Source organism: Peromyscus leucopus, chromosome 15, assembly GCF_004664715.2.
Source record: "Peromyscus leucopus breed LL Stock chromosome 15, UCI_PerLeu_2.1, whole genome shotgun sequence".
Lineage (NCBI taxonomy): Eukaryota > Metazoa > Chordata > Mammalia > Rodentia > Cricetidae > Peromyscus > Peromyscus leucopus.
In genome coordinates this window covers 82,650,851-82,673,739 of record NC_051076.1, presented here as the reverse complement: position 1 = coordinate 82,673,739, position 22,889 = coordinate 82,650,851, and the positions used below count along the sequence as shown (strand labels likewise).

General features: G+C 43.4%; 1 protein-coding gene across 1 annotated transcript in view; it reads right to left on the bottom strand.

Moving 5' to 3' along the window:
- Nucleotides 1–22,889, bottom strand: part of Zcchc2 (zinc finger CCHC-type containing 2) — a 46,222-nt gene that overhangs the window by 14,063 nt on the left and 9,270 nt on the right. Inside the window, 7 exon segments of the mRNA XM_028883382.2 lie at nucleotides 384–441; nucleotides 1,877–1,960; nucleotides 4,377–4,471; nucleotides 9,119–9,231; nucleotides 15,344–15,415; nucleotides 17,225–17,301; nucleotides 20,563–20,671. Of these exon segments, the coding sequence (XP_028739215.2) occupies nucleotides 384–441; nucleotides 1,877–1,960; nucleotides 4,377–4,471; nucleotides 9,119–9,231; nucleotides 15,344–15,415; nucleotides 17,225–17,301; nucleotides 20,563–20,671 (608 nt within the window).

Sequence of the window (22,889 nt, the reverse complement as noted above, 5' to 3'; positions counted from 1 at the left end):
TCAGCACTGGAAAAGGGTGTCACAAAATTCAAAACTGTGAAGGGAATGAAAATGCATGATGATTGTGATTTATAACTCAGAAAAAAAATGAAGTCACAGCGCTCCAAGTTCCTCCAATTACCTGAGGAATGCTGCAAGTACAAATTTACACCAGGCTCTACGAGGTGAACGATGCACAATTTGGGGGGGTGACCACCAGAAAACAAAACACATTAACTATGACAGCTGCCACAAAGGAACTTCCTCCAGAAGGCTGCAAGGAAGGGGACAAAAGGAACAGGAGGCGAGACCACGGAACAACCCGTCAAGAGACACCCGGAAGCTTCACTCAGTGCTAGGTTAAGGTGCACGAAGGCATTCTCGCTTTATCGTCAGATACCTACTTCCCAGCGGGGCTCTTCCCAGCGTGTTTCTTGTGGATTATGGTGTGCTGTAACGCATCTAGGGCAGAAAACAGAATTACTTCAGGACACTATACGCTCGCCTAACTGCAGCAGCTCCCCAGTGGTGGTCCCTGCGAGGACTGCCACCCAGTTCCCAGCACGAGGGGAGTTTGTGCTTGTTTCTGTGAGACAGGGGTCTGCTACCCAGTCCAGGCTGACTCAGAGTCCAGCTCTGCCTCACACTCCTGGATGCTGGACTACAGGTGTGCACCACCACACCCAGCTTACAGAAGATACCTTAACACATCTTCAAGTACCTAATACGCTACCAAATAACCTCAAATGTGCATACCAATCTTGCTCAAAATTATGCAAATTTAATATGAGCATGTTACTTCAAACTGTATTTACTTCAGGTAAAACTCTTTATTTCCATTTTAAAAAGGATGCCCATATTTTTTGAGTCTGTAAGAAACACACATCCATGTACCAAACCACTCTCCAGTTGCTTAAAAAAGGAAACAGCCTGTGAGATAAGGGTCCCCCTTCACTCCACTCCTCCCCTCTACAGAGGTTAACTATCTCTAACTTGTTAAGCACTCCAGTGGAAGCTCCACTTTAGCTACTTGCATATGTACGTACATTCATAAACTCATACAGGGCTGTGGAGTGTTGAATATGTTACAAACATCCTTTTACTCCTGCCCAGCACACATATCACTATTTAGCTGAAACACTCAGGCAACTCTCTGCATCTGTGGCAGCCAGCACATGGGCAAGTTTCAGAGATGCAGAATCAGCAGGCAGCAGCCATGATCTCCAGCTTCACTGCATCTTGCCAAATTCTGTGCAAACACGTTGGCAATTTACATCTTGTCTGTAACGTCTGCGCTCTCACTGCCATTGTGTGCGGCGTCAGACTTGAAAATGACTCACAGGCCTCAAGAATGTGCACTGTTGTCTGCCTGTCCTTTCCTTCAATTTCTCAATTACCTGTGAGGCTATATGCCTATCAGCTTGAGGGGTTTGTCATCCATACATTCCTTAGATCTGTCTTTTACTCACATTTCTGTTAGGATGGCTTTTTCACTCATTTCTGTTCAAGGATCCTTCTATTGTCTTCTTCCTGTCAAATCCTCGCTAGTATCTCATCTGTGGACTGTCTTCTAAAATTATCTGGCTCTTTGGTCATATATTAAGTTCTTGCTTAGATTAGTCAAATGTATGCTCAGGATCTGCTTATTTAAAAAAAGCATTCTCTCCCCAGGTTTACACACCAAACTTTAAACTTTACCTTTTACAAAGAGTCAAAGTTTTGTGCATGACAGATGCTGGGGTCTGATTAGCACATAGGTCATACAGAAAGCCTCTTCCCTGCCCGCTGTGCTGCAATGCCGCTAACACACCCCAGGCCCTGTCTGCGACTGAGCTCTGGACTCTCTTCTGACGCGGTGTCAGTGTGTGCAGACTTAGTCTAGTGAGGCTACCATTACCTTCTTCTTGACTTGAAGCTTCTGAGCTGTCTTCTTTTAAGTGTTCTAATATCTTAGAAGTCTTCAGAGAGGACTGTAAGTTATCTGCAGGAAATAATTCAATACTACTAACTCTGGGAAAATTATAATGGTGAGATAAAGAAAGTAAGTATAATGACTATCCCTCTGCCCCAAGAAGAGGAGAGCGAAGGGTCACTGGAGGAAAACCTTCCTTCAAGAGTGCACAGGTCTGCTGGAGTCCTGGAGCAAGGTGCTCCGAGGCTCCACTTGGCTGGAGCAAGCCACCCACACCTGTCAGTCCCAGGACGCTCACTCACCAGAGGAACAAATGGAGAGTGTGCCTCTGCTACCTACTGTCTAAACTTTTTAAGACTTCCAGTTTGTTGTACACTCACTTTTTAAAACCCCGTAACAACACTGTGGTGATACTGAACTGCTACAACACCCCAAATTTCTGTTTTGTTACAGAGCAATGATTGTGGGTCAGCCCTGACGCACGGGACACATTCTAACAGCATTGGATCCCAGACAAGGAAGGCTTAAGTCACTGAAGTGTGGAATACTGTTTGCTCAACAGTTATCTATCAGCATATGGGACACTGTTATCTTCCCCAGGGTAACAAAGGTGGAGGTTTTTTTTTTTTAAGGTGTGCAAATGAACCCTGACAACACTGTTATTCTTCAGCAAAACAACTCACACACGTATTGACTGCTGACAAGTTTCCCCACAATCCAAGATGTATACATTCAACAGTATTTTACATGTTCAATCTTCAGACAAAATCTGCCAGGCTCCTTAGCATTGCTCATGAATTTAAAACCTTGCCAAGCCTCAAGAGACTTTGCCTTATGTATATGCATACTTCCCAAGTGGGTAGCTTTCCTGGGCAGGGTGATAATCTGGGTTAGAAGCTTAACTTTGTTTCAACGCCTTTTTAGAATGAACCAGGTGCTACTGATAAGAGACTATTAAAAAAAAAAAATCTCACACTTTGACTTGGGGGGAGAAGTGTTGACTGTTAAGTCTACAGAGCTCTAGAATAACCATGACTTTAAAAAGCACTGTCACTATTCAGACATAAATTCAGCCATGGAGTCACATAGTTGTACATCTTATTTCAGTCAACTAGTCACAGAATTATACTTTTGATCCTCACCGCTAACTAGGTCCCAAACATTTAAGGCATACACATGCACACCACATGTGCTGTTCCAGCAGTCAGTGGAACTTTGAAAATTAACACACTGTTTAATAATTAGTCACCCTTTTCATCTCTAAAACTGAGGAGGCATGCATTTTCTTTTTCCTTTAGGTATAGGAAAATGACAACTGAAAACAAAAGGAAAGATTTAAAGAAAAAGTGTTCCTCAAAATATTGGCTGTGCTTAAAGTGAGTAGAAAATATTTATGGGACATATCAGCATTACTGGCAAAATATCTGTTTAAAAGTCAGGCTGAGGAGAATTTGTAGGAAACTGAACACAAGACAGGATTGATGAACACTGCAACACGAAAGCAAAACAACACACAGAAGCGAGGTGGAAACTTCCCGAAGAGGTGACGTTTCGGTCTGTACTCCACAGCCGTGGGCTAAGGGCAGTGCAGGGACAGCAGTGGACAGACACCACACCAGTAAGTCGCAGGCTCTCCAAAGAGCTGGGCTTTCAAGCAGCTACAGCCTAAGGGTCCAAGGGAAGCTCAAAGACTTTCACTAACAACTGGGTTTCTTACCAATTTTAGTTTTTAATCACAGAATTAACAAATACAACTTATCCCCAGAATAGTCCTGAGATAAGGCTGCTTTTATGTGAACAGCAGTGGGTTGTGGTTTTTTTCTGTTTTTTGTTGTTTTTTTTTTGGGGGGGGGGGGGTCCCCAGACAGGGTTTCTCTGTGTAGCTTTAGAGCCTGTCCTGGATCTCGCTCTGTAGACCAGGCTGGCCTCAAACTCACAGAGATCCACCTGCCTCTGCCTCCTGAGTGCTGGGATTAAAGACATGTGCCACCACCATCCAGCAGTGTTTTTTAAGTAGTAGTTCATGAACAAAACAAAACCTATCTGAAAACAACAGAAAGGTGGGGAAGGGACAAGAAAGGACAGCATGCGCTGTCTAGCACGGGCTGGTCTTTAAATGTTGACTATCTCGAGTTGCATGAGATGGGTAAGGCTAAGGGACTGAAGTGCCAGCACCGGACAGCACAGAGGAGGAAGGAACACTGCACCCCAGTGCAGCCAGCAGCTCTGCAGCCAGACTGGAGCTCTGCCAGGGAACTGGAGGGCCGACTGTCCTGGTGGTCAGTCTGGTGGTTCACTAAAGAGGCCCAACATTTCTTAACTGCATGTCTCTATCCCTCAACTTTTAACTAAAATTCTTCAAGTCTGAACAACAAGATGGCACAGTAAGACACAAACACCAAGCAGACAAACCCCATAAAAAAACAAAACACAAAACACACAGAAACACTTCCCAGATCACCACGGAGGAACAGAGGGCACTTACTGAGGCTGTGCTGAGACTCCGAGGACATTGACCGGAAAAAGCTGCGTACTTTCTGACTCTGAAGAAAAGCCTGGGATGAAGTTGAAAATAGCTGCCTGTGTAAGAAGAAGAGTTACATGAACTTCCGCGTACATATCTGTGGTCTCCTTCAGGTTACAAAGCCAGCTTAATGACCGCTGCATTCAAGCAGTGTGCTCGCGTGTTCGTGTGTTCGTGTGTGTGTGTGTGTGTGTGTGTGTGTGTGTGTGTGTGAGAGAGAGAGAGAGAGAGAGAGAGGGGGGGGGGGGGAGGGGGAGAGGGAGAGGGAGGGTGGGGTGGTCAAGCACCAGTATATATGGGGGGTTTGGGGGGTAGTAAGCCAAACCTTCCCCCAAAGAAAGCACTATTTTCTGATGTATTTCCATAGGAATGAGGAAACTTTAACAAAACCTATTTGTAAGAATCTACTAAAAAGATTTCTTTTTTATGGGGAAGTTTCAACCTGACCCCAAACCCACCCAAACAAAAGTTTTATTTCAGCTGTTTGCTTAGATGGCCCAAAAGCTACCTTTCTACGCAGAAAGAGGCCTGCCAAGCCTCCCTCTTCCTCATGCATGCTACTGCTCATCATCTGGCTGTTCTATCAAGGAACCTCCTCACATTCTGAGGAGAGGCTGGGAAACCTGGGATGTTAGGGATTCTGGAAGACAGAGCAGTGGCGGGTTACCGCCACATCACAAGGCACGGTAAGTCTGCACCACACCTGACTCTAACTTGCCTTAGCACACAAGGGTCCTGCAGGAGGGCTGGGAACCGGACCTGCAGCCTCAGTCAGGGAAGAATCGGCCACAGACTGTCCCCAGCCCTCTACTTACTTACTTTTCCTAATTCTTTTTTGAGACAGGGTTTCCCTGTGTAGTTTTGGTGCCTGTCCTGGAACTCACTCTGTAGGCCAGGCTGGCCTTGAACTCACAGAGATCCGCCTGGCTCTGCCTCCCGAGTGCTGGGATTAAAGGCGTGTGCCACAGCTGCTTGGCTATTCTTGCTAATCCTTATTTTGAGACAAGGTCTCAATAACAGTCCAGAACTGCCCTGAACTCTTGTAGCTCATGCTAGCCTGGGTGACTGCAGGTCCATGCTGCTGGGCCGGGCTCCTCTTGCTTCTGCTTATTTAGATTCTGTTTTCAATGTCCGACTCGTAGAAGTTAATTAAGAAACAAAACAACAACAAAAAACCATTCTAAGTACTTTTTGGAGATAGGATCTCGTGTTGAACTCCTGAGCTCAAGTAATCTTCCCGTCTCAGGGTCCCAGTGCTGAGGACTATAGGTGCATACCATCCATGTCCAGCTTTTATAATTAACTTTGAAGTAAGAAATGACATAACATTCCATTATGTCCTTTTTCCTACATGGCTACTGAGCTATCCCTGACAGTTAACCAACAACCTGGAAATTATCTTCCAATCTTCAAAGAGATAAATGAGACACAAAAACAGACTGATATACCTAGCATCTGAAATTTCATTTTAACCATCACAGCTAAATAACACAAAGACAAATTGTCACTGTTAATTCCTGTTTCATTAAGAGCTAAGAAAGTCACAAAAATCTAAGCAGATATATAGATTAAAAATTCATGATTCCATAAAAAAGAAACAAAAACTGCTAGCCTTATAGGAAGATAGAGTGAAAGCAAACCTAAGCCATGAGACAATTACCCATCTATGAAACCAGCCAGTTCTTAAAAATGGGGCTCAAAGCTTGCCCAGCTATGGAATGCCCTGCTTTGAGCAGGCACTGCTCTGAACATGACGATCTTACTATCTTAGAAAGTAAGCCAACTTCAAATCACCTCTCCTCAGCAATTAGCCATACATCTGGGAATGTTTTAGGTACAAACACTGGGTTACAAGGCAGATGGGATAGACTTTACAGCCACTCGAAATGGTGTAAAGATGGATGTGCTGGTGCTACATATAGCCTTGGTACTTGAAGAGCACCGGCTAGCGTCTGATGGCCCGCACTGGTCTACACCAGTAAGTTTCAGGCCAGCCAGGATTACACTGTATGACTGTCACAAAACAAAACAAAAACATTTTAAAGAACTAAATAATTTTAATTTGAGAACTAACTTAACTGCAGATCTTAATTAAAGGGCAAAGAATAAATTAAAAGGCCAACAAAAATTATCTGGGCAAGAGGGGTCTTTTTCTTTCTCTTCTGAATTTCCTCATGGTCTTTATTGAGTACCTGGTAGATTTATCATAAACCACAAGACTATCCAAGGACAGAGTCATTGTACATTGAGCACTATGCATTAAGACATACCAAATTGAGATTATGAAGCTGCATCTCTCTCCACTGAGAAGCAAAACAGTGGAGCTTCTGTTGACTACTAGTTAGTATAGATGGTCTAGCGAGGTCCCAAGTACATACTGAGACCAAGACAGACAGGGACCAGTGCACACCGACCTTGTGGTCCATTTAAGGGTCATATTCTGTCACCATTCATACACTAGAGGCTGTCATCTGGCTGGTCCATGCTCAATCCCAGGCAGGCCCCAGGCCCACACCACTAGATACACCCCAGCCCTACAGTTCAGCTGGAAGCAGTGCTCTGAGTACTGTATCAGCCGCAGAGGCCCTCTGTGAACCATCAGCACCTCCTGGAGCTTGCTGGAATCAGAATCCTCTGCCCACCCCCCAGTACTGGAGAATAAGGACCCACACTTTCACAAGGTCCCCCAGAAGTATACAAGCCCTCTGAAGTCTGAAAACACAGGCACTCAAGAATTCAATTATCAGGGGCTGGAGAGATGGCTCAGAGGTGAAGAGCATTGGCTGTTCTTCCAGAGGTCCTGAGTTCAATTCCCAGCAACCACATGGTGGCTCGCAACCATCTGTAATGAGATCTGGTGCCCTCTTCTGATGTGCAGGGATACATACAAGTGGAACACACTGTATACATAATAAATAAATCTTAAAAAAAAAAAAAAAAAAAAGAATTCAATTATCCACCTGCTAAACCTTTCCACGGTGTCATCTGAGACTTCACAAATTAGCTGTAGAGCTTGTATGTCCTTATTCTTAAACTCAAGGCTGTAGCTTTCTTCACAGCTGTCCTGGTGGAAGGTGTACTCATGTGCCTCTAAGCCCTCGACCTGCCAATCAACCTCTCCTTCTCCATTTTACCCAGTCTACAGCCATTAAGTCACCTGCCAACTTTTAGATCCACCTTCCACATTCACATTCAGTTTCGGAACCAGCCTCAGTTTCTCTCCTACCCTAAGTCATGGATCACTTGGTAATGATGTAGGTGTCTGCAAGGGTAATCACTCTGGGATCCATCTCATCCCAGTCATTTTCTCCCAGTCACACTTTGGATTTCGTGATTCAATGGCAATAGGTCCCATCCAGATTCTTGCCTATCTCTATTGGGGAGCAAGCACTCTTGCCTTCCCCCTCTTTGGGGGGTAAGCTGGTAACTGTCACGACCACGCTCTAACCCCCAGCATGTAAGCAACTGCTCCACTCCAGGACGGATGTCTCAGACATCCCATGCTGATACTCGATGTGATTCTTTGTGCTCTATGACCCGGAACATATTCTCAGCACTGTATGTTCCACATAACCGATTCACTTACTCCACTCTTCTCAGTTCAGTTTAGATTTGAATGCTCACTTTTGCAAAACTGAACTACTGTTCTAAAATCACTTGCCTTGTGCTACTGTTCTACCTAGGAAAGCCTCCATTTAGGACAAATGCAACCATCCACTTTCTTTATACTTAGACTGGAATTGCTGAAATGATGTCTTCTCATGAATACAACAGGGAAGCTGATGTCATTACAAACCTACTTACTTGACCTTCAGGTCATCCCCATTCCCGCATAGCTTCTCAGTTTCCTTCACTCAGATATTCTCTTAGCTTTTTTATACATGGTGCATTTTTTTTGTTTTGTGTTAAAGACTAGGTCTTACTATGTACCCTTGGCTGGCCTCAAATTCTCTAAGTAGACAAAGCTCACCTCAAATTCAGAGATCCATGTGTCCAAATTCTGGGATTAAAGGTGTGGGCCACCACATTCTGCCTACAGAATCGTAAGTCCCCTTTCCTCTCCAGCATTTGATCCTTCAGTCTCTCCACTCCTAAGCAAACCTTGTATGCCAATGTAAGACACCTTTCAAATTCCCATCATAAAACACGTTAACTTGTTTGTACCTACACCTGTGCATTTGTGGGGGAAGGGGAGGACCCTGTATCACTATTGCCCTGTCGGCCCCTAACCCTTGGGACACGGCTCTGGGAGTGAACACAGGGAGGGTTTAAACACACCAGCCACCATATTTAACCTTCATCTAGGCGACACATATACTTCCAACGGTGCAGCAGCTTCACAAGAGTAAAGACCTGACCTTAACCAGCACTGGGTTCCAAGAAAGCAATGGCAGGGAACACGTGCTGGGGAGGGTCACTTCCTTTCACTCCCTGGACTACTCAGTCTCTCCCAAGCCTAGCTACTAGACAAGGACATCTTTAATAAAAGTTTATGGAAAAACAACAACAAAAATCGAAGAGGTTTAACTCATAATTCTTCAGATTAAAAGAATCAAACTTATGTTGTTAGAGAAAGAAAGAATACAGTAACAAACAGGGCTGCTACCTTCAACTTTGAGCCCAGGCCTATCCAGAGGAAGGGTCTCTGAGCTCCCTCAACAGCCTGTCCTAAGCACTTGTGGCCAGAGGCTGGTGGCTGTTACCTTAGGATGGGCTCCAGGTCAGGGTGCCGCCGCTCTTCCCTTTTTAAAGAACCCTGATTCAGGGCTCTTAAGATGGTCTTGTCAAAAGTCTCAGAAGACAATTCCTTTGGAAGCTACAAGAGAAAAACACAATATCCAATGCTGAGTTCTTCACTTAAATATATGAACAAACATAAATAAACTTCAAAATAAATGCCTTCTCCTCATTTGCCATCCCAAAGCACTCTTTCCAAGGCATCAGGCTGAAGTGGCAGAAGTCTAGTCTACAGGAAGCAGACCTCATGGGCTTCCCCAGGTGCACAGCATGCCTTCAGTGTGCAGCAGGTGGACCTCACACTCAAGGCCCTCTCCCCCATCGGGGGACATCCACACAGCTGCCAGCTAACCAAGCATTCCACACAGTACAGCTGGCACTTTAACCCTGGAGCACTATTCTGAAAAGTGTTATCTCTGCCTCTACAGTTACCAGTTTTGTGCTTCCTGCTTCTCACACTTTAATCTCAGGCAATGTTGGACAATTAAATGCTACATGCCAAATAAAGAACAAAGTTATGAAAGCTGGGTCAAATTCCTGCAATTTTACTGACATCAAAAACACCCATCAGAGCTCGTGGTGGTTCAGCAGGTAAAGTGTTTATTTGTTGCTCCAGTGTAAAGACTTGAGTTCAATCCTTAGAACCCAGGTGAAGTGACTTCCATGCTGTCCTCTGACCTCTCCATGTACCAGACACTGCACAACCCACACCCACAATTATAAAAACCAAACAAAAAAACATGGCGGTCGTGTCCAATAATCAGCTGTGCTAGACTCTGTAAGAAAGTACCATTTGACCAAGAAAAATATGTAAATGAAACCAAACTCTTATCACATTATTTAATTTGTTTAACTAAAAATATTCCTAGAAACTGAGTTCTAAAACTAATCTTCTAAGTCTGTCAAGAGCTCAGTCTTAGTTTTTGTGATCAACTTCTGAACCACCGTCACTTCCACTAGAATCAAGACAACTGACGGAAGAGCAGAGTGGCCTAAGGAGCCAGAGACACGCATCCGCAGAACTTGGTTTAAAGTAAACATTCTTCTAGGTAACACAGTGCTCAAACAGAGCCAGAGAGGGCAAAGGTGGCGGTACTGAGGTTGGGCACTGCGACTAGGGCACTGGGATGTTTGGACAACGTCTGCTAACCACTATGGGGAAATCACAAAACCAACAGCATCTACACCCTACTATGGAAATCATGTCCTCCAGCCACCAGCCTGAAGAAACAAATTCTGAATTGACACATTTTCCAAATAAAGAAACATTATTAATTTCAAAATTGACACTTTGACCTTAGTATACTAATAGAGATTTTTGACAGTAGGTATTTATAACAAATTTGGAACATTAGTAAAAAACGTTCTTTACTTAGTGTGCACAGTGTATGAGCATGTACGTATGTAAGTGTGTATACACACAGGGACGCCACAAGTTGTGTCTTCCACTATTGCTTCCCACCTCATCTTTTGAGACAGGGTCTCTCTCACTGAATCCAGAGTTCACCAATTAGCTAGACTGTATGGCCAGTGATCTCAGAGTGTTCACCTGTCCTTCAACACTCCAATACTAGGGCCACAGACATGGTTGACTACACTCAGCTTTTACATGGGTGTCCTTGCTTATGTGGCAAACGCATCTATAAGAAAACTATCTCCCCAGTACACTGACAGAGAACATCAGCCGTGGCAGAGAAATCTACTTCAGCTGAGGATTCTATCATGCAAAGTGCCTCTGAGTAACGACAATGTTCACATTACTGGTCTGAGTAATGGACATGCTGTCATTAGTATGCAATCTACTTTATTCTCATGTTGCTTTTGTCTTTTTTTCCAGGGCCCACTCAGTTGGAAGGGAAGTTTATTTGCTAAAAATAAGGCATTAAAGTGTGTCTTTTATAGTCTATTTTATATTGGATTTTTCTCCTCTTTATATCTTAGTTTTTAACAGATCTAGTCCTGCACTGGCCTCTGCACAATCTCAGAGTAATGAAAGGTTTTGTATCTAGATACAAATTTATCTTTGAAAATGCCAAAGCCTAATGTGCAGCCATTTATCATTATTTGATTTTTCTTGTTAACAAAGTTAGCAAGAATAAATGGTTGATTCACATTAGGGAGTTGCAGCCTTCACCTCAAGGAGTCTCCTAAAAGGGTCAGTGGTACAAGTGGGAAAGAAGTGTCCTTATTTGCAACCATCTTAATGTCCCGTTTTGTGGCTTTAGATCTAATCTTGATGACAATTTTCTTGGTCAACACACATCTTTTGATTATAAGCCTCAAGACCATCACTGACATCACAGGCAGGTCACCCATCAACTGACAGTCTTTCTGGGTATGATCCGCTGTCCTCTCCTGTGTATTAGCAGCTTTGCGGGGAACTAGCTCATCATGACTCTGGCATCCAAGGATCTTCAACACAACAACCTAAGCTGACCAGTCTTATCTCCATATTAACGCAAGTCTGTATCTCTTCCCTGACTTCATGAAGTAGTGCACCATAAGGCCGGCCCTCACTGAAGAAGTCCTTTACTCTGAAAAGGGACCATTCAACTTAACTGTGCTATAAATGCCAAACCTGTCTTTCCTACTGATCCATCGCCTACACAATTTAATAGCCTACAACTGTAATGTCAAGACCTTGAACTGAAAGCCAGGTTGCCACCTTTCAACATTTAGAGGAGAGACCTTGGGCTGAGGGCAACACTGTCAGCTGAACCACAGGCTTCTGATTTGGTTTCTAAGCCACACAGTCGGTTAGATCCAGTGCAGCCTTGCCAATCCTATTCTTCAGCTCAGGGGTCGCTCAAGGAGACTCCAGATGCCATGGAGTGGTTTCCTCCTCGTTGGACACGGCTGGGCCCGGTGTGATGAGTCGCCTCAATCCGGGAACTGCTGTACAGCTGAGGAAAACACTGCACGTGCACCAGCAGCTGGTCCGTTCTAATGCCAGGACAGTGAGTTTTGATACTCTTCAAGCACTGCAGTTTGTCTACAACTGTTCCTGTACAGTCATTATAAAACCTCCCTCCAATGCACAGTACATCCCACTCACTCTAGTTAGCAACCATCCAAACTCCTACTCTGTTCTCAGAAACTGTGGATAAGACAGCAAAGGAAGAAATAAAAACTGAGCTACTGTGGTAATATGAAAAACAAAACTGGAAGGGGCCAGGACACGGAGGGCAGAAGCTGCTGTTCCCCGAAGAGAGAACTCAGCACCTCCCAACACCAACCCCACATTTCTGGAAACCAGTGCGGCTCGACAGCAAGCACACCCATTCACAGTACACTACCCAGGGGCTCGGGAGGACAGGTTCCGCTCTGGATTTCTACAAACAATGCTGAAGACGGGAGCAGGCAACTTGAAGATTATCTGACAATATGTGACTATATGAATGGCAATTCATTTCTATAAAGACAGTGAAGATTATCCCGGGTAAGAGTAGTGTTCATACATTTAAGAAAAGCACTTTAAGAAATGCTGGCTAAGCAGAGGGATTAATTATCACAACCCTGAAGAATGAATTAGGCATTTGGGGGTTTTGTTGTTGTTAAGCACTTAGCTTTTAGAAAAACTATGTGACAGAAGAAATGTAATCTGTCAAAACACACCACTGCTGAAGCTTGGGGAGACACAGAAGAAAGGAGACTGCCAGAAGCCAGGCCACAGCCTGGCAGAGGGGCTGTGCTGCTCACTGAACTCTTGCAGGAAGAGACATAGAGAGGTGTCAACCTCACACACAAGCTGGCATCAAGTAACCTGGCCTTGATAGGTGGCAGTGTCTTTAGCCCCGGCTCTGTATCCCGTGGAGCTCACTCTCCAGCACTGGAGTTGTGCCACTGAAGAAGAAAACAGAAGACAGAAGGAAACAAGAGCATCCTGTTGCCAAATCCAACCGGTGGCTGCTCATAATTGCTTATTTAACTTACATTAAACCCTGGTAAATGTATCCTATCAAGACACAAGAGAGCTAGCGATAAGCAGAAGAGGTTCACAGATGTATGCAAAGGAAAGCAGGCCAACCCAAGTCCTCTGCTTAGTCATCAGAAGCCAGCCAGCCGCTCCTCTCCCTGCTGCCGGCTCTCAGCACCCAGCAGGGCCACGGCCATTCGCTTCCCTGACACCTTTCTGACTGTTCCCCTAGGTCTGGCAGGAAGAGGCCAGTGGTCAGAATGCCCACCCTTCTCTCACAGGCTTCTCTCCCACCAAACTGTGTAGGACTGATAAGTCAGAGAGACACAGCCCCGTGACTGGCAATGAATGACGCTCACCCCATCTTTACAAGCCATCAGTAACTTGAATGGGTCAGGGAGTTCTCAGCCATTAACTGAGAGAACCCAGAAACCTACATAAAACTAAGTACTACTGGTCAAAACAAACAAACATATAAACAAACAAAAACAAGAAACAAACAAACACCAACAAAACGACGTCTAAGGGCATTCTGCTATACTCATAGATGAGTGCCTTATACAGTCAGCATCAGAAAAGCTTCCTCCTTTAGCAGATGGGAACTAATACCCACAACCAGACATTATGCACAGAGATCTTGGAATACACAGTTCTAAATGGAATTTCTCTATCTAATCCCTCTCCTCTGGGTTCGGGGAACCTCACAGAAGAGGAGATAGAAAAAAAATTAAGAGCCAGAGGGGGCAGAGGACACAGGCGAGCAAGGCTCACATGAACTCAGAGATGAAGCAGCACACACAGGCCAGCACAGGTCTGCACCAGGTCTTCTGCAGACATGTCACAGCTTTCTGTTTAGGGTCTCTACGGGATTCCCGAGTGTGAGCAATGGGTCTCTGATTCTCCTGCCTTCTCTTGCAAACTCCTTCTGTTGGTTCGCCTTATCCAACTTCAATGTGATGGCTTTTATTTTATTTTATTTTGTTATGTTTGGTTGTTATCTCTTAGAAGCCTGTTCTTTTCTAATGAGAGACAGAAAGGAGTGGATCTGGATGGAAGGGGAGGTGGGGAGGAACTGTACCAAATGGAGGGAAGGGAAACTAATCTGGTTATATAGTATGACGGCAAAAAAATCTTTTGTTTGTTTGTTTGTTTTTTGAGACAGGGTTTCTCCATGTAGTTTTGATGCCTGTCCTGGATCTCGCTCTGTAGACCAGCCTGACCTCGAACTCACAGAGATCTGCCTGCCTCTGCCTCTGAAGTGCTGGGATTAAAGGAGTATGTCACTGCTGCCCAGCCCCCCAAAAATCTATTTTTAATAACGGGAGGAAAAAAAGAGAGAAAATTCAGTTTAAAATAAGCTACAGGAAAAAGAAACTATTCAACTGACTTAATCTAGACACACTAACAAATCCAGCAAACTAACATTTTGACAGTGTATCAGAGAATCAGTCACCAGCATTCTGCTCAAAGCCCTCAGACTGGTGAAAAATCAGTCCCTTGCAGAGTTAAGAACCAACTCACACACATGATCTGAACAGAAGACACACAGAGTGACAAGCACACAGTGTGAAACCCAGCAAAATCCTCAAGTGTCAGGTGCTATCAGTTCAGTAATGACACTCTCACACAAAACTTGGTAACTGAGTTAGGACTATTTCCTGTGTCTGGATTTTTCAGTTTTATCTCCCTGTTAACAAACTGTAAAGTATTTGCTTACTGAGCAATAGTCATTTATTGATTACACAGACCTAGTTCCCCTTTTACTGTTTCTTTCATTTTTCAATTAAATCTAATTAAAGACTTTATTCAATGGAACAGGTAAGGATGTGCACAAAACACATCTGCAGAAGACAATTCCATCATTATCTCTTGTTCTGGATGGGTGGGAGAAGGACAGACTCCAAGGAAGAAAAGGAACAAGATTTAAGAAAAGCCCACAGATGGAGAGCTTCACACAGTTGTTAGGTACCGCAGGAAATAAGCCTCATAAGTCTCACTGCAGACAACTGTCTCAGGGGAAGAGCCCTTACCTTAAGAAGAAACATCTCTGCAGGGAGCCAGGAATAGGGACCCATTTCCTAAAGTGAATCCCTTTGCCATTTATGCTGGCAGAGTAAGGTAGGAGATACACAATGTAACATTTTCTACAACTCACATTCTTTCAGTTTGGAGTCAACCTATGTGTGTTTTCATTTCTTGCTGATTCCTTTGACACTGAAATTTTAGGAATCTTTATATCATATACAAATCTTAACAACAAAATCTATAATTTTACCTTCAGTAGAAATTCCTGTAGCTCTTGGTAGGTTTTTGTTACTGTTGTGACTGAAAGGTCAGACCAATTTACCTGATTTAAGAAAACACACATATTTTATGGTTATTGCTTAGGCAGGAACTGGCTAGGGAAAAAGCCATGTGTAAAATAAAAGGCCTTACTTAAAATTTTAAGATTAGCAATTAGAAATATAAAGTCCATCCAGCATTATCACAGCTTCTATAAATGTACACTGACATTCTACTGAAAAAAGTTTTCCAATCATTTCTTTTAAATTGCACTTTTAAAAAAGCAGTGTTAAAACGTAACTATATTTAGTAACTCTCAGGAACGTTTTGTTTTTCTGGTTAAGTACAAAAATGATACAATGACAGAGTAAAGCCAACAGATAAAATCCTGTCCCTGATGCTCACTAATGTACACTTCCAGGAGAAACAGTCAATGCAGACTGTACCATTTTACAGTTGAGGGAGATTTATCTTCTGAAAAGATATCACTTTGATTTCAGATGTTTTAAATCCTAGCAAGATGCTTTATCAAGTCTGATTACCTCCATTTTCAGATGGAGAAAATGAGCTAAGTGTGATCCTGAATGAACACAGGATCTAAGACTGGGCTCAGCTGTGCTGGCTCCTAGACACTAAGAATTCTGTGGGCTTTAATTTCTACTGTACAACTGTTTGACTTAAGCAACTACCTGAGATATGCTAATATCTAAGTCGTATCACTAATCGTATCACAATTAGATAATGCATACAAAATTCCACCTAGCAACCCTGTTTATTGGCTGGTACATTTCTTAAATGATGATCACCTACATGGATAGGTAGGTACCAGGGTAGACATGACAGCTGAGTCTGAGTTCAGTTTCATGTCAGAGTCACATAAAGCCCAGCAAACATGCAAGAGTTTCTACCAGTCACCATTACTTCAAAGACTGGGACTTGGGCCTGAAACATGAGTAGCTGGGTGTTAAGAAGGCTCTCTAGAGAGGGAGCATTTGAGCCAGATGTTAGCGGTGCTTTGGTCCAGGGTAAGGAGAAAAGTCTTACAGAAAAGCTGTGCACTCCAACAGCTAAAGGAGAAGCCAGCATGCAGAGTTTCAAGGGCAAAGAGCCAAATATGCCAAAAGTGACACAAATGGAAATTGGAAATGGAAACCACAAAGTCAAGGGTTTTTCTCCTTCAAAGTAGAAGTTAAAGTTTTAAAATCCATTCAACAAATGTACTGAGCAAGGCAGACACTGTAGGATGGCAGGAGATGAGGATGAGTGCTTCCAGAAGATGATCTACTCAAGGATGGGTAGGAGCTGTAGTGGTAGCAGTCTGCAGAGGAAAGAGAAAACATTCTACCAGAGGACTAGAAGAGTCTTCAGGAAAGAGGGACAGCCAGAACGTGGAAAGCAGTGTCTGTGGGAAGACCTGAGTGAAGAAACTGCAGAGAACCCTGGCTTCACTCCATGGAGCTGCAGAGTACGTGAGAGCCAATCTCAGAAGGCTCCACAGTGAAGCTGCAGTCCAGAGGGAAGCAGGTGGAAAGTCTGACCCTGGCAGTAACAGAATCTGACCGGACCTGGGGTTCACAGCCAAAGATGACAAAGCCACAAAGCAGGGATGAGAAACTCCACGAGGAACAGGGAAGCGGGGCGGTGATGCCAGGGCAGAGAAGGGCAGTGATCTGCAAATACTTGTGAAAATATTTGCTTTTACTTTTTAAAGATACACCTTACACCTTTAATAGTCCTCCCCAAGTCTAAGGTTCTTATTTTTAAAAATTACCATATCTATCTGCCTGCCTGCCTGCCTATCTTTTGTCTTTAAAGTCATAAACCGGCTAGCAGTTAGTTCTTCTAACTTCTTTTGGGGGTGAGCATAGCTTACTTTGAAAGTGTACTCCCAATATTTGTCAGCCCTTTTTCTCTGGACTCCTTTCAACATTATCTTCTCAATGTGTACAGCTGAAAGAAAAAAAAAACACACACACATTCTGACTGTGTTAGAGATCACACACATATTTAGTTACGTAAAGTAATCCTGTAACTTGACAAAGGCTAGAAATCAAGCTGCTTACTTAAGCTTCACAACTGGCCTCAACTCACAAAACAAACAGATACACACCAATCTGCCACATATCCATGAATGGACGTTTCCTATGTATGTTAAGACACAAATGCCCAAGAATGTCAAACAGTCAACAACAAAAACAAACAAAACACCCAGAGACATTTCACTGAAGATTTTTCTCTAAAGGGTAATAATGAAAATTCTTATTCAGATTATCACAATACAGTACTTTGGGATCAACTAAATATGTCTGGCTTATTCAATTATTAGAAAATATCTAGTTTCTTGTTTTTTATTTGTGTAAGTGTTTTGCCTGCATATATGTATGTGTACCATAAGCATGCCTGTTGCCCACAGAGGCCAGAAGTAATTTTGTATATCCTGGAACTGGTAAAATGTACTATAAACTGAGCACTGTAAGGAACAGGAAGTCACTACAGAGATGGAACAGTGGACACAGGTGACAGTGAACATAAAAATCAACAGTCTATTCACAAACTCAGTAACCATGCAACCCCCCAGACACTCACTTTATAGCTCCTTCAGTAAACTGTCACCATAGAAAAGAAAACAAATGGGGTGTGATCTAAAAAGGCCACTCGACAAAGTACACCGCACGGACTAGAAGACAACAGAGAGACCAGGGAAACAATACTTACCTGATGCTGAGGCTGCAACATCAAAGCTGACAAGAATGAACTTGGTAATGGTGGCAGAAGAGGCTGGGAAAGGAATGCACTGGGGGTGGGGTGGGGTCACTGATGATTCAGGGGAAGGATGGCAAAGGGACAGGGTGGTTCGCTGTGCTTTAGAAGAGGTGTAAGTAGCAAGAGCACAGGAGTGAGAATCAGACTGTCACACACCACGGAAGGTGAGCAAGCGGCACAAAACAGACACGCAGCAGCAGGGAATGCATTTAGGATGAGCAGGGAGAGTAGTGACAGCACTCTGTCCGACTTTCAAGACCTACGATCTGATGGCCTGCTTCAGGCCAGCCTCTCCTTTGTGCTTCAGAAATATTGAGGGTGAAGGGAGGGAAAAATTCTCAAATACCAGATGGTAACTCTCAGACCTGTGTAATGTTACAATGACCGAAGAGGGATAGAAAGTTTCCAAAAACTGCCGTATGAAATCACATAAAGGATGAAGAAAATAAAACCTTCCTGAACTAATCTGTGTTGAGAAACAGAGCAGCCGCCGGGGCTGTGGATGGAGCTGCCCTGGCAGAGTGCCTGTCTAGAAAGTACTAAGTCCTGGGTTTATTTGATCCCAGAACAGCACAGGCGAAGGCATGTGGACTGTGGACAAGGCCAGCTTGGGTCATTTAGTATGCTGTTGCAAAAAAAGAAGAAACAATACAAGAACAGAGGCGTGTGTGGTTCCATTTCTGCAAACCATTGGGTTCTTGGCTTTCTGTCTGGCTGTCTGTGTGTCTGTGTGTGTGTAGGGCAGAGGTCAATGTGGGCTGTCTTTGTTAATCATTGAAATGTTTGAAATGTTATTTTACTGAACCTGGAGCTCACTGATTCATTCAGCTAAGTGTTTCAATGGTCAGCCAGCTCCAGGGACCCTCTGTCTTCATCTCCCAGGACGAGAATCATAGGCTGTGCCTTGCTTTTTGCATGGGTGCTAGGGATCAGATTTCCAAGTCCTCATGCTTGCAAAACACTTGATCAACTGAGCCATTTACGTTCCGAGCCCTTAGTGTTCACTGTTAAGTGGAGGGGGGCATGACGCTGCTCCTCGATGGCAACGTGGCTTTAGCTTCATCTTGGATTTCAAGTTATACCTGCTGTCACCTCTCTTAACACTCATCAACTAAAACCAGAGCATGTATTACATATCATGCTTTTAACAGAAATGAAGGACCATACACATTTTCACCTTAAAATTAACTGCTATCATTTTAAATAGTCTTCATTTTTCTCAATTGTTTTATGAGAACAAAATATTATAAAATCAAGTTCTACATCAGGTCACTCTATGTTCAGTGAGCTGAACTGAAGTAGTTTATGGTTAAAGCTTAGTTGGGGGAGTACTATGATTGTCTTAAACAGAGGTGGTCATTTGATAAACATTCCTTCATAACTAAACAGATGTAGTTCTACCCAGGAACACCGCACATCAAAAAGACTGTAACTAAGAGGAAGCATATTGACACAGATTCAGAGTTGTGACTGAGTATGTCTTAAGCATCCTTGGCTCATCTACAACCTACGTACATGGCAGCCCACATTTTGTTTCAAATTTTCTCTTAATATGGGCTTATGGACTCCCCAAATGCAAAGAAAAAGAGCACTCAAGCTCATTTCTTTTCAGATGAATGTGCTTTCATTCCCATATTAATGTGGGATATGAAAATGTGCCATTCCTCTTTAAAACTGCATGGAAAATGGATTTGTGAACAAGTTCTTCATCCTCTTACTATGGACTCTGTTGATTCTCTCTCTCTGTCTCTCTCTCTCTCTCTCTCTCTCTCTCTCTGTCTCTCTCTCTCTCTCTCTCTCTGTCTCTCTCTCTCTGTCTCTCTCTCTCTGTCTCTCTCTCTCTCTCTCTTAGTAGACACTGACCACGTTAAGTAGATGAAACACTTTACTAAGTACTTAAGGAGTAGGATAAAGTCTTGGCCCTCCAGAAACACAGAGGTTTAAGAGAGAGCCAAAAAGACAATTGTCTGTGACACAGGCCAGCACATGTGAGAGCACATTCCAAGGCTGCAGAGAAAGGAGACTCCACAACACTGAAGGCAGAACACTGGGAGCATTGCTTTTGGGCCAAAGTCCAGGGCCAATAATAAATAGGATTTCTCTACAAAGGAAAGAGTTAAGAATTAAATAGTACTGGGGCTAGTGATGCAGCTCCGTTGACGGAGTGCTTACTTGGCATGTATGAGCCCTGAATTTGCTCCTGAGCACCACATAAACCAGGTCTGGTAGCACAGGCCTGTAACCTAGCACTGGGAGATGGAGACAGAGGGATCAGAAGTTCAAGGCCAACTTTATTATATAGTAAGTCTGGGGCCACCTTGGACTATGTGAGACCCTGTCTCAACCAACCAACCAATCAACCAACCATCACCAGCAGCAGCAACTGCAACAACAAAACCCTGAGTGTAAACAATGCCCTGCCATAAGTTCACAACAACTGAAGCATACCTTCCCGCTGAGCTCTGTGAGGGGCCACGGCGAGTCCGCCTTGAGGTATTTGGGCTTGTTCTAAGCCAGCCTCATTACTCTGTATATAATCACCACAAGCAGAGTCGTTCTAGAAGAGAAGATGATGTGTTAGTCTCTATCAGAGTAGAAATTTCTGGGTCAAGTCCTACCATCTGAATAATGACTGTACTAGTTACAGTGATCAAACATTAAGGGAGAGAGACACCAAGTTTTAGAGTCACATGTAGCAGTATCAATGTTCACTGTTATTTAACAGTAATAATCGCTTCAAATATTTACTTTCCCAGCTACTTTAACACACACAATCAAATGTTGCTAATCACAGCTGACAGTGGTGTCCATTCTATACCACATGAACCAGAATCAGAAGGACATATAAAATGAATGGGACACTTTATGTTAATTTCCCAAGGTAAGTGCATTGGTACTTTGTATGTTAATCACTATATAAAATTTATTTACTGATTGGTTTTAGTGACAGTCTATCAGGATGCTCTGTTAGGAAAAAGTATTACCAACAGCAGCACCATTAACACATACCAAATCTTTCTAAGAAGCACTATGTATGGATAGTTTACCATCAAAGTCAAGTCACTCAGAAACTATTGGGAGTGCTGACCCTGAGTCCACTTGGTCCATTAGTAGTGAAGGCACTACAGGTGTGTGCCTCAGAGACTGAATGTTTACAATAAGAAGAAGCACGCCAAGCTTACAGCTCTCCAGAATTAAAGCAGTGTTGTGTGTATGTTGTCATTATAAGATGCTGGAAAAGCCAAACCCCAGAAAATAGCCCTGTCATTTCTCTGTCCTAACACCTTACCTCCTCCTCTCACCCAGAATCTCAAAATACCACTTACATCAAGATCCCTTGTTTCAAGAGCCAAGCATGGTAAGTAACACACTGACTTCTTAATTAACACAAATAGAAGACCTGCAACTTCCCAAGGATCTCATGTAAGGTGCATCACCCTGCTGCCGAATGCCCCACACGGGTCTGACAATGAGTGTGGGATTCCGCTGACAGTCTACTTACGGGAATAAACTACATTAAGTACTCTTGGGAACTAAGACTTACATCTGCTTTCTAGAAAGCCGAGGCACTAGGATTATTTACAAAGAACCACATAATGAGGTGAGCACAGATCTCTTCAGAGCCAACAGCTGAAACATTTGGGCCTCAGAGTCTTTACCAACATGCAATATTATCGGTTTTTTGTTTTTTGTTTTTGTTTTCCGAGACAGGGTTTCTCTATGTAGCTTTGCGCCTTTCCTGGAACTCACTTGGTAGCCCAGGCTGGCCTCGAACTCACAGAGATCCGCCTGCCTCTGCCTCCCAAGTGCTGGGATTAAAGGCGTGTGCCACCACCGCCCAGCTATATTATCAGTTTTTAACAATAAACTTGTATTTATCCTAACTCAGATCATAAAATGATTCTTACAGTCAGCATTTGCCAGAGAGATTTTGGTAATTAAAAATTCAACACTGTTCTACGTACTTTAAAAAAATCAACAGCAATACAGTACTGACGATATGGCTCAGTGGCACAGTACCTGCTTAGCATGTGCAAGGTCTCAGGTTTCATCCCCACCACCATAAAAAACAAACAAAAGCAGAATAAAGCATTCTAATCTTCTCAAACAGCTATTACTTCAAAGAGCCTTTCAGTTTCAATTACTTCTTCTCCTTTTTATTCCTTACAATTTTATTTTTAATTCCATGTCTGTATGTATGGGTATGTGCACATGAGAACGGGGCCCAAGGGGCCAGAGGTGAGTTTCAGAGGACGTCGGTCCTCTGAAGGAGCGGTGTGCACTCTAAACCTCTCGACCACCTCTCCACCCTCACTCCTTTTCTCATAGCGGATCATTTTTCTAAAATTATATACTTTCAAATGTAAACAAATGAAAAATATGCAACAGTAAGTTTCTACAAAGAGATGCAAATCAGAACCACAATGAGATCATTTTACATCTACCAAAATGGCAATTGTCTAAAATAGGGGGAGAAGAGCTGGTGAAGAGGTGGTATAATCAATGCCACCAAACACTCTAAAGAGAAAGGCAGCAAATGTGTAACAAATATCTTAGCATAGTTCATCAACAATACTGCTTCCACAGCATTCTATTCAAACCACAGGAAAGCAGTTTGCTTCCCAACTGAAGTCACAAGTCTAAAAAGTTAATTTTAAGAACAAAAATGTCAGCCATGGTGGCACACGCCTATAATCCTAGCTGCACAGGAAGTTGAAGCAGAAGGAGCTTAGTTTCAAGGCCAGCCTGAGCAACTTAGCAAGTCTCTGCCTCAA